General features: G+C 36.2%; 2 protein-coding genes across 4 annotated transcripts in view; one reads left to right on the top strand and one right to left on the bottom strand.

Annotated features, from left to right (window-relative positions):
* LOC106168364 (midasin-like) overlaps positions 1 to 16,987 on the top strand; it is a 62,722-nt gene that overhangs the window by 35,824 nt on the left and 9,911 nt on the right. For all 3 annotated transcript variants that reach the window (XM_087000607.1, XM_087000603.1, XM_087000614.1), the window contains 25 exons: positions 308 to 627; positions 763 to 906; positions 5,894 to 6,114; positions 6,465 to 6,927; positions 7,156 to 7,347; positions 7,575 to 7,832; positions 8,013 to 8,096; positions 8,324 to 8,505; positions 8,756 to 9,014; positions 9,246 to 9,537; positions 9,738 to 9,823; positions 9,944 to 10,102; positions 10,341 to 10,436; positions 10,573 to 10,667; positions 10,822 to 10,933; positions 11,139 to 11,286; positions 11,544 to 11,653; positions 11,835 to 11,939; positions 12,073 to 12,198; positions 12,407 to 12,569; positions 12,791 to 12,840; positions 13,070 to 13,166; positions 13,771 to 13,885; positions 14,248 to 14,353; positions 14,697 to 14,812. In XM_087000607.1, the coding sequence (XP_086856733.1) occupies positions 308 to 627; positions 763 to 906; positions 5,894 to 6,114; positions 6,465 to 6,927; positions 7,156 to 7,347; positions 7,575 to 7,832; positions 8,013 to 8,096; positions 8,324 to 8,505; positions 8,756 to 9,014; positions 9,246 to 9,537; positions 9,738 to 9,823; positions 9,944 to 10,102; positions 10,341 to 10,436; positions 10,573 to 10,667; positions 10,822 to 10,933; positions 11,139 to 11,286; positions 11,544 to 11,653; positions 11,835 to 11,939; positions 12,073 to 12,198; positions 12,407 to 12,569; positions 12,791 to 12,840; positions 13,070 to 13,166; positions 13,771 to 13,885; positions 14,248 to 14,353; positions 14,697 to 14,812 (4,099 nt within the window). The remainder of the gene's footprint in view (positions 1 to 307; positions 628 to 762; positions 907 to 5,893; positions 6,115 to 6,464; positions 6,928 to 7,155; positions 7,348 to 7,574; positions 7,833 to 8,012; positions 8,097 to 8,323; positions 8,506 to 8,755; positions 9,015 to 9,245; positions 9,538 to 9,737; positions 9,824 to 9,943; positions 10,103 to 10,340; positions 10,437 to 10,572; positions 10,668 to 10,821; positions 10,934 to 11,138; positions 11,287 to 11,543; positions 11,654 to 11,834; positions 11,940 to 12,072; positions 12,199 to 12,406; positions 12,570 to 12,790; positions 12,841 to 13,069; positions 13,167 to 13,770; positions 13,886 to 14,247; positions 14,354 to 14,696; positions 14,813 to 16,987) is intronic.
* Positions 14,425 to 16,621, bottom strand: LOC106152100 (uncharacterized). The gene is made up of 3 exons (XM_013525594.2): positions 16,463 to 16,621; positions 15,814 to 16,025; positions 14,425 to 15,161 (listed from the first exon to the last, which is right to left on the bottom strand). Exons 1-3 carry the CDS (start codon positions 16,584 to 16,586, stop codon positions 14,988 to 14,990), a joined length of 510 nt encoding a protein of 169 aa, XP_013381048.2. The 5' UTR covers positions 16,587 to 16,621; the 3' UTR covers positions 14,425 to 14,987.

Raw genomic sequence — 16,987 nt, 5'->3', positions numbered from 1 at the left:
TGCACCAAAGCTATGGAATTACTGACATGAATGAATAAATGTGCAATATAGAAAAAACTAAATATTATTATCTATTTAGGTATCTGCTTGGCAATGGGATTTATGCAAGGAATTGATGAATTGATTGTTCTGAAATAATAGCTGAAGTATTTGTGAAGACTGGTGATTTATTTTATTGTGTTGGAAATGTTTTCTTTTTTGGTCAATTTTTGCCATGGATAGGGTAATGCAAAGATGAGTGGTCAGGAAAAAAATTAACAGCTTTAAGACATTAAACATACTCAAAAGTCATCAATTTCTCTTTCAGAAACTTTCAATAAAGCCATTGCAGAGCTGGAAGTGGAATTGACAAAGCACAGTTTATATACTCCACACTCCAGCTCTATGGAATTGGACACACCGCTGGAACCATTGGCATTCAAAGCTGACAGTCTTCTCACCAAGATAGCAATGTGGCCAGTGTGTTTGTATTTTGAACTCCTACAGGAGCAGAAGATATTGTTAAATTTGACCACTGGAGGGAACAAAGGAGAAATACAAACCTTCATAGAATATTGCCTGACATTTTTACCAGCGGAAGCCAACCATATTGCACCATATGCCCTGTTTCTACGTGAAGGCCAAAAGGTAATAAATGGTAGTGCATTTAAGTTAACCATCTGAAAAATGTTTATCTTTGGAGGTTTCTTTTCACTGTTGCTGAGTCATGAATAAGGGCCAGTATTTTGGTTTAATGTTTTAGGCATATCATTAATTTTTCAGGATGACTTGTTCTTGGAATTAAGAAGTCAAATGTGTCTGCAGTTGATGAAGCAAAAGATGACCAGTTTTGATCACATGGTACAGAGATTGATACAGATGTCAGGGGCTGGAGCTGATATTGAAGAGACAGAAATTAGACAGGTCGTGAGTATCCCAATTTTCTGAAACAAGTGTCTCTGTAATTAATCAGCTCATTCCTCTGCTTCTTTGTAGCAAATTACAACTACCCTGTCTCCTTCAGAAACACCTCCTTTTGTCTAAATGATAATTGTACCACCAGCGTTAGCGCTGGCGGTACACATGGTTTCGGTCTCGTCCGGATCGTTCCGCCGGCTCCGCCGGACGGCTACCGTTACCGCTTCTCCTCCTAGACGGTAAGGCCCCCCATACCCATCTCATGGATTTAGGTCACCTATAATCTCAACTCGTTCCACGTAAAATTTGGGCTTTGTCGGTATTGGGGTCTGGGTGTGGCACTCATTGCAATGCACCCTTGTCCAAAAATGGCAAAATTAAATGCTAATTATCTACCCTACGGAAGGAGTTACGGGAAAAATTTCTACAGACGGCTTTCCAAAAGTCATATGTGTAGATTTCAAATATACCCTCGGATTTGACCTTTGACCTTTACTTCAAGGTCAAATGGGCCAAAATTTTCAAAAAAATGAAATTTTTTACGAAAAAAAAATTTTTTGCCCTGTTATTCAGACACCACACAGACTTAACCAATAATATTATTGGAAAGTGTTACCCTTCAGGTCATCTTTCATCTCCGTGAATTTGGGGTCAATCGGTGCATTTTCACAGGAGTAGCGGCCATAAGATACCGAAACTGAAAACTGTCTCTAATTCGGGAACCGTTAATGCTAGAGACCCATTCTTTTTTGCATTTTGTAGAGCATGTAAAGCCCAACACTGGAGGTGGTCTCGTTTTTTTTGTATTCCATACGGTTTTCGAGTTACGCTGTATCAAAAAGTACATATTGGTGGTGAAAGGAAAATGTACGGAAGCCCACTGGTGCCATATGTAGAAAAAAAAATTATCTCGAAATTTCGAGATACTATTTTGAAATTTGAACAAAAAAATTTACCACCAGCGTTAGCGTGGGTATCTTTAGTAGTTTTGATTGCACCATTTTCGGTCCCGTCCGGTCCGTTCCGCCGGCTCCGCCGCCATGTTACCGTTACCGCTTCTCCTCCTGGGACGGTAAGGGCCCCCGTACCCATCTCATGGATTTAGGTCACCTATAATCTCAACTCGTTCCACGTAAAATTTGGGCTTTGTCGGTATTGGGGTCTGGGTGTGGCACTCATTGCAATGCACCCTTGTCTAAAAATGGCAAAATTAAATGCTAATTATCTACCCTACAGAAGGAGTTACGGGAAAAATTTCTATAGACGGCTTTCCAAAAGTCATATGTGTAGATTTCAAATATACCCTCGGATTTGACCTTTGACCTTTACTTCAAGGTCAAATGGGTCAAAATTTTCAAAAAAATGAAATTTTTTACGAAAAAAATTTTTTTGCCCTGTTATTCAGACGCCACACAGACTTAACCAATAATATTATTGGAAAGTGTTACCCTTCAGGTCATCTTTCATCTCCGTGAATTTGGGGTCAATCGGTGCATTTTCACAGGAGTAGCGGCCATAAGATACTGAAACTGAAAACTGTCTCTAGTTCGGGAACCGTTAATGCTAGAGACCCATTCTTTTTTGCATTTTGTAGAGCATGTAAAGCCCAACACTGGAGGTGGTCTCGGTTTTTTTGTATTCCATACGGTTTTCGAGTTACGCTGTATCAGAAAGTACATATTGGTGGTGAAAGGAAAATGTACGGAAGCCGACTGGTGCCATATGTAGAAAAAAAAATTATCTCGAAATTTCGAGATACTATTTTGAAATTTGAACAAAAAAAATTTTTATCTCGAAATTTCGAGATAGCATTTTGAAATTTGAACAAAAAAAAAATTATCTCGAAATTTCGAGATAGCATTTTGATATTTGAGCAAAAAAATTTATCTCGAAATTTCGAGATAGTATTTTGAAATTTGAACAAAAAAAATGCTATCTCGAAATTTCGAGATAATTTTTTTTTTCAACATATGGCACCAGTCGGCTTCCGTAAAAATGTGCAGTACGGTAATGGATAATAAATTTTGAACTCCGGAAAAATAAAACATAATGCTTGGCAAAGCAGACAACTTGTGGTCAAAAATGACATTATTTTATCAAATTTAAACTTCTGCAACTTCAGAGAACCTCCCATTTCAAGAACTTTGACCAAAATGACCTTTTCTTTATTTTAATTAATTTTTTCTGTAGGAAATTTATGGCACATTATGGTAACTCCAAAATTATAACATTTAGTCCCTTATATCTCCAAAACTGGCAGAGATAGGTCCATAGTTACTATTGAAGTTGAATAGGAAGTCATATACTGGCAATCTTACTGTGGCCTTGACATTGACCTTTGACCTACTTTTCACCATGAACTGAACTTTGCAAATTTTGCTTCCCTTTTATCTCCAAAACTGGCAGAGATAGGTCCATAGTTACTATTGAAGTTGAATAGGAAGTCATATACTGGCAATCTTACTGTGACCTTGAAATTGACCTTTGACCTACTTATCACCATGAACTGAACTTTGCAAATTTTGCTTCCCTTTTATCTCCAAAACTGGCAGAGATAGGTCCATAGTTACTATTGAACTTAAATAGGAAGTCATATACTGGCAATTTTACTGTGACCTTGAAATTGACCTTTGACCTACTTTTCACCTTGAACTGAACTTTGCAAAATTTGCTTCCCTTTTATCTCCAAAACTGGCAGAGATAGGTCCATAGTTACTATTGAACTTGCATAGGAAGTCATATACTGGCAATTTTACTGTGACCTTGAAATTGACCTTTGACCTTCTTTTCACCATGAACTGAACTTTGCAAATTTTGCTTCCCTTTTATCTCCAAAACTGGCAGAGATAGGTCCATAGTTACTATTGAAGTTGAATAGGAAGTCATATACTGGCAATCTAAATGTGACCTTGAAATTGACCTTTGACCTACTTTTCACCATGAACTGAACTTTGCAAATTTTGCTTCCCTTTTATCTCCAAAACTGGCAGAGATAGGTCCATAGTTACTATTGAAGTTGAATAGGAAGTCATATACTGGCAATCTTACTGTGACCTTGAAATTGACCTTTGACCTACTTATCACCATGAACTGAACTTTGCAAATTTTGCTTCCCTTTTATCTCCAAAACTGGCAGAGATAGGTCCATAGTTACTATTGAACTTGAATAGGAAGTCATATACTGGCAATTTTACTGTGACCTTGAAATTGACCTTTGACCTACTTTTCACCTTGAACTGAACTTTGCAAAATTTGCTTCCCTTTTATCTCCAAAACTGGCAGAGATAGGTCCATAGTTACTATTGAACTTGCATAGGAAGTCATATACTGGCAATTTTACTGTGACCTTGAAATTGACCTTTGACCTAATTTTCATCATGAATTGAACTTTGCAAATTTTGCTTCCCTTTTATCTCCAAAACTGGCAGAGATAGGTCCATAGTTACTATTGAAGTTGAATAGGAAGTCATATACTGGCAATCTAAATGTGACCTTGAAATTGACCTTTGACCTACTTTTCACCATGAACTGAACTTTGCAAATTTTGCTTCCCTTTTATCTCCAAAACTGGCAGAGATAGGTCCATAGTTACTATTGAAGTTGAATAGGAAGTCATATACTGGCAATCTTACTGTGACCTTGAAATTGACCTTTGACCTACTTTTCACCATGAACTGAACTTTGCAAATTTTGCTTCCCTTTTATCTCCAAAACTGGCAGAGATAGGTCCATAGTTACTATTGAAGTTGGATAGGAAGTCATATACTGGCAATTTACTGTGACCTTGAAATTGACCTTTGACCTACCTTACAATGAACTTAACTTTGATTGCACCATTTTTAGTTATATATATTTTTTGCATATTTTGAAAATTCTTGTTGATTGCATTTTTACAGCTTGTCAAGCACAAGACTGGTGGCTGCACCCCTTATTTTGTGTATGTGGGGGTCTATACGAATGCGCTTGCTCCAGCTGGTGGTACAATATTCGGAGGCGGTATCGCCTCTCTGATCCTCTAGTGACAAAAGGCTCCTACATGTTCTGTCTTCATCTATACCCTGGATTCTTCCACCTACATCTTTTGTGACTCAGTTGTAAGAGCATATAAGATTTGACAGGGTTATTTTCATCGAATCAAAACATTACCAAATTAAAGGAACTGAAGAAATGGTCAGGGCATGGTTCACCCACATTTCCTCACATAACCACAATGTGATTGCTGTTGTCCAATTTCCATATCTGTGAGTGAATAAAGAAAAGTTGGCAATGAATTTGCATATCTACAGAAACTAAAACCAGGTTGTTAGTCATTTCCAAGAGTTTGTCAAATGCTGGAAATCCCCTGGAACAGATACCCAGCAATAGCAGTGTTCACAAGACCCAATGTGTAAAATCTTTCACTTGATAGTTTTCCTCAGAGCAGGATTTAACCTCCTTGATTGACCTTTAAATTGCAGCTGGACTTACAATTTGTTATTGTTAGGCCAGTGATTGAACTATAGGCTCCATACCTTCATTATCTCAGATTGAAAAGCTTTGAACAAATCTAGTTGAATTTAATGATTGCTTTTTCTATTTGTCATGCCTTTTATTGCATCTTTTTATTGTGTTTTTTACCAATCTTTGTTGTGTTCTATGGTTGCTGTTATGCATAATTCCTATGTGTGTCTCTCTTTGCCCAGATTAACAAGTGGGTTCAAATTAGCATAGTGTGTTGAGAAGTGGCTTCAATAGACTAGTATCCTTCCCAGGAAGGGTGGAAACTAAGTTGTTTCAGGTCTCAAAAACTGGGGATAAACATCCCATTCTGTGGTCTCCGTTCTTGAATATAGATTCAGTAACTCACTAGTTATTTCATGCCTGGTCTTTCTGAATTTGTCGATAATTAAAAGACAGACCAGCAAAATCATTTTTTAATTATTAGACTATATTAAAATCTCAATTTCTCAATGACCTTATCTCACTATTAAGGGTCTGTTTTAAAAATATCTTTCAGGCTCACGGAAGCTCATGTGCTCCATCATTGAGCTTCTCTGTCTTCAGACTGGTGTTAGGGGATGACCTGGGCCATCCAGGGGCCAGTGGAACCGAGATGTCGGCCGTATTGATTCCTGCCACTGCTGGGCAGTCTCAGGAGAAAGTGGCCCAGATGAGGTTACTTTCCAGACAGCTGTGGGTACATGCAGCTAATGTAGCCACAGAGGACTGGGACAGATGGTAAATTGGATTAGATATCTCATCATATAAGCATTTATACTGTTGATAAATTATGTCGTAACTGTCTTAGATTTCACAAAGTTGTGATTGTTTTTGCCCTTTGAAAAAGTTACCAAGCCCCCTCTTGCTGAAAACTTTTCTGTGTCATAGAGATTGGATAGCCTTGTGGCATAATTTATTACTCATAAATTAGTTTCCATAGAGAAATATTTTGAGTACCATGAGTAATCCTCAGAGTTAACTAAATTGTCATTTTGATTCTATACTTCTTAGTCTATATTTACAAAACCAGTTTTGTTCTGAAAGAGATATTCAAACCAGCAATAAATATTTTTCTTTTCATTTTCCAGTTGTCTTGATAACAAGTGGTTGACCTCATCACTGAAGATGATTCTAAAATGTCTGACTTCTCTGTCATCTGGTGAGCACCACAGTTATCTCGAAGATGCCATTTTTGAAGTTTTCAAGGATGACACCAAAGAAATAAACAAGAAAGCAGCATTGTCTGTAATCAGGGACCTGAATGCACAACAAGTTTTGCCAGTCTCAGTCTTGAATTTACTGGAAGATATTACCAAAAGATTTGTCGTAGAGAAGGAGAGATGTGTCCACGCCAAAAAATCATATCTTATGCAGGATTGTGGCAATGCAGTACATACTGCTGTCACACATTTCTTGGACTCAGATGAAGAGTTTTCCTGTTCTTGTACTCTAGCCTATGTTGGCTTGTTACAAGTTTTTCTATTGGCTCCCCAGGGACCTGTAGATCCCATAGAAAAGCAAGCCATTAAGTTACAGTACATAGGAGAAGAGGTGAGTTTTCAATGATACATAAATGAATACATTATAATGTTATCATAATTGAAAATTTGCATCTAGCAGCAAGAATGAAAAAGTAGTTTGATGCTATTTACTTGGACAAAAGATAACATTACTGCATTTTACCAATGTATTATTATTTTTAATGAGTGAAAAATGTTATATCTAGAAACAAACTAGATAGCAGCCAGCCATGTACAAATTGTATTTCATTCCCTGTAGCTTGATGAAATTGGCGCTGAGGTGAGGGTGAGAAAGTGGAACCATGAACTGCAGACCGGCTTATTATGGGATGTGAAATCAGTAGCACACCAACATCCCAGATTAAGATATCTGGCTGAGAGAGGAGACTTACTGAGGAACAAGGCAGATAAATTAGGAGAGAGGATTGCCACAAGACCTACTCCTTCACAGGTATGTTTTAAGATATTATTTTCTCATTTCCTCTTGATTAGAAGCTATTACAGGGCATGAATCAGCATAATATTTTTTGCCATTGCTTTCAAGAATAAGGAACATAGATCACAAGTCTTCAGAGTGACAAGTTTCGTGTTGTTCATTTTAGGAAAACGAGAGAAAGATTGTAGTTACACTTGATTTGATGGTTGCTCTGCATATATGTTTATGTTATTGTATGTTAGTTCCCAGTCCTGCTCCAAGATGTCAGGCAATTTCTACAAAGCGTCTGCTCAGTAGAGAAGGTCACCTCCATGTTGAACAAGCTTCAGGTCTGCTGGAGCAGCACACAGTCTTCTGACAAGGAACTGCAAGAAATGAAAAGATGTCTGAGGGAAGTGGGAGCTTGGCAAGCCACTGCCTGGCACTTTGTGCATAGGATGGAGGAGCAGTATCCATTGTACAGGGACCTACTGGGACCCTTCCTAGCAGGAGTAGCTCAGGTGATCAATAAGCAAAATTATGAACAATTTTGTACTGTGACCTCAAATGCCATCTTACAACTTGTCAGTGTGCAGTAACTTGTATGAAATAATGAAATTAGACTAATCATATCACTCAATGTTTCTCTAAAATTTAATATTTGGGCTATTCAAATTTAGGATACAATTTGTTAATTCCAGGTGGTATGTGGACTGAGGAGGATGTGTGACATGGTTGACATGAAAGAGAACAGACTGACATTGTTCCCACATTTGGACTGGAGGGTGAGGTTATAGATCTATATGTCTAGATTTTTTTCAAATGCAGAAGATTGTACTTAAAAGTATTAGTCTGTATGATATTTCAAGAGAATAAAGAATGTGTGGGTGTGTGTGTTTTGGAAAACCAATCATTTTGCATTAACATAATATTGTTAGTGTACTGATACAGATTGTTAAGTATTTGTCAGTTGTAGCTAAATGATTACATACATTTTCATGTCTTTTTCCAGACACCATACTTAGAAAATCTTATTCTAAGCCTCTGTAGTTTCCCATTCATCACTGAACACTTTCCAAGTTCACTCCATGTGGCCCAGCATCTCCTGAAAGACACAAACATGGCTGTAGTACAGACACTGTCAAATAGGTCAACTGATGATAAATTTGCTTCTAACCTTAGTCTCCAGGCTAAGTAAGTTGAAGACATGGTTGTATGTTGAATTGTTAAATCTTTAGATTAAATCCAGCTTGTGACATTTATTCTTTGATTAGAATGTATCAAAATTATTCCAAATCAAACTACACTTCTGTTCACTTGATTAGTTACAAGACTTGATGAGAATATACCCAAGGTCATAATGAAGAAATGAGAGTTGCATTCTTACTTGAATATGTTAAATTACGTCTGTACAAACCAATGTTTGTTTTATTATTCTAATCAGCTTACTGAAGTGCTGTTTGCTACATCTTCAAAACTATGCCTTGGTGTCTGGACGGCTGGACAGCAAAGTACTGTACACACTGTCCAAGGTTCTCCACCATTTTGTAACATCATGGAGAGAAGCAGAAGAGAGAAAGAAACAGAAGGAACTGGAAGAAGCAAGTCTTTACAGGTATAAGCCCACATCTCATGGTGATGAACTGACGGAGGAAGAGAGAGAAGAACTGGACTTTAAGCAGTCATTCCCTCAGTTTGATAAGGTAAGTATCATGATGAAGAGTTCAGTTTTTGGGTGTGTTTTATGTTGATTTATATTATATTTTTGAGGATTGTTTCTAAATTACTGTACTTTTGACCATCAATGCACTAATTCATAAATGCATCTGATATTTATCATAGAATATGTGTTACAGTCACAGTTAAAACCCAAATGTTTGCAAATTGAAGCATGAATTACACCTAGCTCTACTTTTATCATAATCATATTTTAGGATTTTGAAGACATCAGTATTGGGTTCACTCTGGAAAGTAAACTGGAGCCGGAAACATCCCAGCAGCCATCTGATGAAGCTGACAGCACAGGTGTGACTGACACAACTCTCACTGAGCAGGAAATGGCTGAAATCTGCAGACTACATAGTTATTTGTTCTCCACTCTCACCACTACTGACTGGTTACCTGACCGTCGTAAAGATGCTAGGAAAAGTGTGAATTATGTGGATGCCATGTTGCCTGGTTATAGAGCAGCTAAGGATCTGTGTTGTAGTAGCAGCAAAGCCTTGGGTGAGTGGTCTACTTGTTTATGTTTTTGTGCATTTTATAAAGACATTATCTTTAGTATCTTGAAAGAGGAAGTTTTATTTTATGCTATTTTGTTTTGGAAACAGTACAAGATAATTGATGACATATATGTAACTTGTATATGATTTTGTTTACTAAAAAAGAAGTTTTAGAATTTTACAATGCATCTGACTCATTTTCAGATGGCAGTATTGACCAGAATCTCATTGGAGCCCATTTACTTGCCAGTGGTCATCTTCAAACCACAATTAAGGGTGATTCTCTCATGGTAAGCACTTGCTTTTTCGTCCCGAATTGTATTAGATCTTCATGTACCAAACAGAAGCTCGATGTATATTACTGAACATACTTTTAGAAGTTTTTCTACAGGATTTCATCGTTCTTACAGGAAGCAGACCCACTAGTGAGCAGGGCTGACAAACCGTATGATATCTATCACGACTCTAATGTCCCAGAGGTCATCCAGTGCAGGCCTGTACTAGAGAGGTTTACTGCTGGAGTTAAAGCACTGCTGAAGGACTGGCCTGACCATCCAACACTGAAACAGGTATTTTTTGTCTCAGTCAAGCCCAAAAGTATTAAAGCTTCTCCTTGTGAATGGTTCTGGTTCTTGCTACCTGTCCAGATCTTTCATAGTACTTGATGACATTGTCATTTTTTCTAGTTGATACAAAGTTACACTATACACGTTTTAACCTATTGTACCTTATTAGGTAGACAATTAAGAGGCAGGTTATTAAGATACACTGCTACTGGACACTACGGGTGTGACTGTACTTTTTCAGATCCTGCTGGTCATAGACCGGCTACTGTCCTTCCCTGTCACCAGTGCTCTGATGAAGTTTGTAACTGGACTGGAAGTCTTGTTGCAGAAAGCACAGGCAAGTAGAAGTGTTTTTGTAGGTGGAAAGGGGGACCGGTTCAGCATAATTGTTCCATTTCTATTGTGAGATCTGAATAGATGACACAGTATTCTCTCCCAGTAACTGGTGTATTAATATTTGTCTCTGTTTATAGGAGTGGGAGTCCAATGCAGCCCGCCATGTTTCGCTGATAAGCCATATTGAAGAGGTCACAGCTCTTGTCATACAATGGAGGAAACTGGAGTTGAAGTAAAATTTAGATTGTTTTCTGTTGTTTCTTTTAATGAAATAGAAATTTTATCAAGTATTTGATTACATGTTTAAGATTTTTTCAGATCTCTGTTAATTTTTTTACTTGTTTTAATAGTTTAAAACTTTCAGTGGTTTTTTTATCTTGTTTTAGATGTTGGAGTTCTTGCCTGCATACAGTGATGTGGAAAGTAGAGGAGAAGACATCAAGATGGTGGTTTCACGTTTACCAGCTTATTGAAGCCTTCCTGAGTCCTGATGAAGAGGTAGTGTAATTGCTCTAGCTTGATTGCTCTTTTTCCTTTTCTTTTTTATAAAACAGTTAATTATTTTTATATCATATATGATTTCTAGAATACAGGCCTGTATTTAACATTTTTTATTTCTCAGATGCAGAAATTTTCATATTAAATAGGGGTTGACACATTGAGCACATTTTATGAAAAATGATTATATTTGTAATATTTTTAGAAACAAAGCACAGAAGATGGATTTGAGTTTCAAAAGTCACTGCAGCAGTTCCTGGAATCAGGCATTCTTGGAGATTACAAGGCCAAGTTGAACCTGTTGTATGCCTTCCATTGCCAGGTTGCTAACATGGACAGAACTCCTCAGCAAGGTGGAGCAGATATGATTGCCCTATATTTTGCTTAAAAACTCAAGACACTTATATACTGAAATTGCTTTTGTTATCGAATGTTAGAATGAAATCCTACCAGATTCTGAACTAAACTAAGTGCATGTTTGTTTTGAACATATATTAATAGGTCTTTAAGATAAATTTATTGCAAATTAATCTGTTGCCATATAATAATAAATTTGCTTGACATGAAAGTAAAAATCGGGTCCATATTTACTTATGGATTTTTATTATAGAGCTTGTGTTAAATCTGCTGTGGAATGTATACCAGTATTACTCTCAATTCTTGCCTAATGTGGAAAGACATCTGGCTCAGCTCAGGGCTCCTATTGAGAGAGACCTCAAGGTATGTGTCATGTTATTACTAACAAAGAGTTGAAAATAGGATAAAAACTTCTCAGCAGTTGCTATAAATAGTTTCAAATGATGTTCATAATGCTAATGCTCATTTTCGATACGTTCTTGGAAACTTCAAGATGTCAGAAAGTAAAACACCAAACTTTTTTTATTGTTACTGTATTTTTCAGGGTTTTGTTAAGATTGCTAGATGGAATGACAGCAACTTTTGGGCAATGAAGCAGGCAGCAGAGAAGACTCACAGGACTCTGCATAAATACAGGAAACAATTTGAGGTTGGCAACCTTCAAATTTTTCTAATATATTTTTTTTTTAATCTTTCTGGTAATTTTATTTATATTGTATACACAATTGAAAACCTTCTGATTGATAAACCAAATTAAAGGTGACATTTGGCATCATTTTCAGACTGTAGTCCACCAGCCAGTGAGACTGTTGTTAACTGACACTGCTGATAGTGTTGAGCAGACGACACCCTCAGATGTGGTTAGGAAACCCATTATAAACCACTTTATATCAGATGATACTTTGAAGGTATGTACTAATTGTGGTTTTTGTTTCAAAATTGTTGACACATGCAGCTGTAAATTGTGAGTTTGAAGTGTAATTTTATAATATTTTCCCCAGAAGTGAGACATCATGGCACAGATTGTGATATTTTCTTGATAAGGATAGAAGACTTGATCAGAAAAAGGTAGAAGAAAAAAGCAGTAACTGTTTAGATTTTTATCTTGCCATTTAGGTTTGGCTGAAAGAGGCCTCACTTTTGGACAGTGGTGGTACTGAAGATAGAGACTTGTTCTCCAAGCTTCCTGCCATGTATCAGAAAATGAGGAAGTTGTGCAGAAAGACCATGAGAGGCAGTTGCTATGGAGACATGGTTCAAGCTGTGGATGAGTTGACTGGTAGGCAGGATGTTGATAAAAAGTTCTTTTATGAACGAGTGTTCCCTGATTGTTTTGAACTGAGGATTTATTTTTTTAAAGTCCATGGATAACTTATAGTTGAGAATGTGAAAAAGTGTATGATATAAAAAGTAGGGATCTTTCATATGAGCATATTGCAGGTATGTTACTGTGTATATTTTGAAAAATGAGATTTGACCATGTTTATTTATCTTTTTCAGGTGATATAGTCAGCACTGTTCAGGAATTACAAGTTTTGGATGTAATAAAGGTGATAATGAAAAGCTTATGGAAAAGTAAATTTAATACATGGAATGTGCACTCAATAAATTGTATCTTTTTTTATATATTCATCTGTTATTTGTTGCTTGAAAAGATAAGTATAGAAATTTTATTCACAGCTTTGGTATTTGAGAAAATTTTCATTATTTTAATATAAATTTCTGAAAAGATGTGAATGATGCATCAAAATTAATCTTCATGTTGTTAATATTTTGCAGGGAGATGATAAAGAGAAACAAAAAAGGGAAGCCAAAAACATCAACCTAAGAAAACGCAAGGCATTAGCTGACTTATTTAAGTACCTCACCACCATTGGTAAGTGACTTTGTATTATAAAATATTGCTTGGATGAAAAATCAGACTTGGAAAATACTTGCAAAAATAAGATAAAATAAAATTAATGAATTTAATATATTTGGAAGATATTGCCCTAAGTTTGCTTGGTTATACCCCCTTTACACTGGACGGCGTCCTTTCTGCGTCCTTTCTGCGACCATGAAATTTGCATCGCTGTGGTCTTAATAAGGAGGCACAAGCATTGATTTTGTATCAGAATGAATGCTCAATGATCGGCCAAGTGTCGGCATGTAAAATATAATTTTTTAACTCTCAAATGGGGCCGTACTGCTGGACGCAGAAAGGACGCCGTCTAGTGTAAAGGGGGCTTTAATGAACAGTGAAAAATATTACAGATATCTTTTCCCAAAATGATGTGATTTAAGGTTAAAGTGTACTCATATTTTTTTCTAGAAGAAGGTACTGCAAATTTGCAGAGTTTATGTTGGAAAATCTTTTATTCTAATCTCATTATCTAATTCCACGTTTTACACATTTTTTTCATTTTGTGATGATCCTCACAGAATCACAGGTTTAAACGTGGTTTCAGATGTGTTTCTTTTTTTTTTTTTTTTTTGGGCAGGTTTGTCCTACAGGAGAGGATTGAACATGCTCCAGACACCTGCAGATGTTGACAGTGTCATGAACAGCAAACCTCTTGACCTGGATGTAGCTTTAGATAATGATGTGGAGAGCAGGTTAGGTTTTGGTTTTTTCCTTTGAAGAAGGATTTCAGTTTTAAATGGATGGAAAAATCAAACATGAAGTACAACTCCTTGCCCATCTTTGAGTGTAGTTATTATTTTTAAATAAAATAACCCCCTCCCCCCCCCAAAAAAAAGACAAAATAAAAATTTTTAAAAATAAGAAAAAAATTCTTTTGGAAAATTCTTCTGTTACAAGAAGTCAGTCTTTGTGGTTTCTGGTTAACCTCAAGATGTAAGACTATAATTTTCATGTAGATAGAAAACAAGATGGTAAACCACAACAGTTCTTCATGTTGTTATTCATCCCAAGCAAAGCATTACCTTTCTCATGTATTTGCTTGTTTTTGTTCTAGTTGTGATACGGATACTGTTCTCAGTTGGGCAGGTTGCCAAAAATACATTTATAGATGTGTTGCTAGGAGGGCTTTGTTCCATACTGCTCTGCAGACTCCATCTCAGGTATGGGATATCTATGTGTAGGTTTTAAAGCCAAGTTGAAAGAATACTAGTAACCAAAAAGAAACACCTGGTAATATTTTTGCATTAATTTAATTGCTGATAATTATGTTTCCAGTTTATCACTTATTTCAATGATTTTCTTAGAATCTCTATTAAACAGTTTTGCAATAAAACATATGTGAATATATTGTAAGTCCTGATATTTAAAGCAAATATGTTTCTTTTCTGTTATATTCAACTCACATTCTCCACAATGCCAGTTTTATGTGGTTTACTCTTAGGTTGGATGGTCAAAATTGAACTGAGTTAAACAAGTGGAATTTGTTTTCAAACTTCATTGCAGGAATTGGGTGTTGCAAATTTAGATCGCTGCAAAGGGTTCACTGAACACTTGATGAAAGTATTGGAGCAGCAAAGAGCAACACTTGCCAATACAGCTGAACAGGTGGTAAAGTTAAGGTTAGTTGTGTAATCTGAATTAACAGCCCTTGAAAAGGAGTTAAGTTGAGATTTTCCTTGTGGCTGATGTGAAGTTTTTTATCACTTCTCCAGCAGAATCCAGCTCAGTTTTTTACTAAATGATTTCAGAATCATTTGTTGGTTTTTGAGTTGAAAGTAATTAGACAGGATATGTTTAGCAATTCATGCATTCACAAAAACGTGTGATTTGCTGGGTGCCATTGATATATTTGTTGAAGCTAAATGCACGAATTCCCAGAGAGCTGGTGCAGCACATGGCAGTTCCATCCAGCTGGGCTCTCTTGGCACTCAGGGATGCAGAACATACTTGACCTTGCTCACAATTACCCTGAAACAACATTGAAATCACATGCAGATAAAATCTTTCTGGCAGGATCACTACTATAAAGGTTACATAACTTGACAATAGCAAAAAATTTCATGCTGCAGGTTTGTTTAAAGGGATAACAACTGTTTGTAGATTTATATATATTTTACCATAAAACACTGTAAACAACTCAGATATGAGAAACTCCATTTTACCATCAAAATTGTGGTTACTGCAATTATTCTGGAATCTGTGCTTCCCACCAGACCACATGGACCTTCATAATACCTCAGTAATAATCTCTTAAGAGTTTATTACAAAAAAAACATTTACTAACTTTGAATGTCAGAATGGATTCATTTACCGTCAGTGATTATAAGTATGGGAAAATGGTTGTTTTCCCCAGGAAAATCTGATTTATGACCAAAAGAATCGGTTGTTATCCTTTTAAACAGGACGGATTGTGATGTCCATATAATCTTTTTTAAAGAAATGTATTAACATCTAATTTGAGTCCAAAAAGAAGGCAAAACACGCAATTAATGAACAGTGATTTCAGATTGATTTAAAATTTTCATATTTACCCTTTTTTAAATGTTGTGATATGCTTTTAAGAAGAACCTAGTTTATTGTGATGACTTAAATATAACTACAGCCTTATATTGCCACATACCTGCACTTCATTTGTTAAAGCTGGGCATTGACAACTGTTGAAGCTATACTGCATGTGAAAAAATTGGAAAGTTGTTGTTGTCACTTTGGGTTTCTCTGCGCAACCTGGGCAGCACACGTAACTATTGCCAACTGCTTCTTTGTTGTCACACCCCTCGCAGTTCTGAGGATCTACATAACAGTTTCCTGACATAGAGCCACCACACTGGTTGCCTGCATTGGATGAAAATTCAAATTACCAGTCAAAAGAAAAGAAATGTGATTTTTACTTCTTGAATAAAGACATTGTCAAAGTTCATAATTTATCAAGTCAGTAGATATATCTTTTGAAGAGAGAGCGAGACACTTTTACAAACCACTTGTAAAATTTTACTCGAAAAAAAAGTAAAAACTAATTAAAATGTAAGACTTTGTAAAGATGTAAAAACCTAAAAAAAAGTTGCTAATGCCTATATGGTACTTACTGTTTGTTGAATTTTTTGCATCAAAAAACAGTACAATTAAATTATATCCAGTCTTTGGAAATGAAATTTAAATTACAAAATACTGCCAGAAAACATCTTGTAAGTTATAATTGTGCTACAGTATCCATACTGAACAAAATTTAAGCTAAGAGAACTCAACTTTGTGTTTTTATCATATGTACTTACCAAAGGCTTCATTTCTGCTTGCAGTCATTAGCAAAAAAGCCAGGGAGCAAATTACAAAATTGCACATCATTGCAACAATTGCCATTATGCATGTAACAAAACTGCGTAATAGGGCACTAAGCATGAAGCTCAGAGTATTTATAACCAGCAAATGACCTTCACTTCACCTTCACATGATCAACAACACTGACTCATGACAGGAAACAATTAATTTATCATTGTTTTTACTCACTATTTTCCAGTTTTTAGATCTTTAAATGAGGAGGAAAAATACCTAGGATGTGATTATACAGGATGTTTTTCCTTATCAGAAGTAATTCTATTTCTGACTTGAAATGATACTCATGAGGATGACAGTTTGTTTTAACCCTGTGTATTTTCAGCACTTAATACGTCTAAAATTTTGTTTAATGCAATTTTGTTTTTTGGGGGGGAGGGGGGCACAAACGAGCAACATTTTTGATCAATCTCACATTACTCTCAGTGACTGAATGTAGAACTTCTGGAGTGGTGCACTTTTGTATG

This window comes from Lingula anatina, chromosome 1 (assembly GCF_051362555.1).
Source record: "Lingula anatina isolate TDL-2025a chromosome 1, LinAna3.0, whole genome shotgun sequence".
In the NCBI taxonomy this organism is placed as follows: Eukaryota; Metazoa; Brachiopoda; class Lingulata; order Lingulida; family Lingulidae; genus Lingula; species Lingula anatina.
Note: the sequence above shows the minus strand (reverse complement) of the source record. Positions and strands in the feature narration are given on the sequence as shown.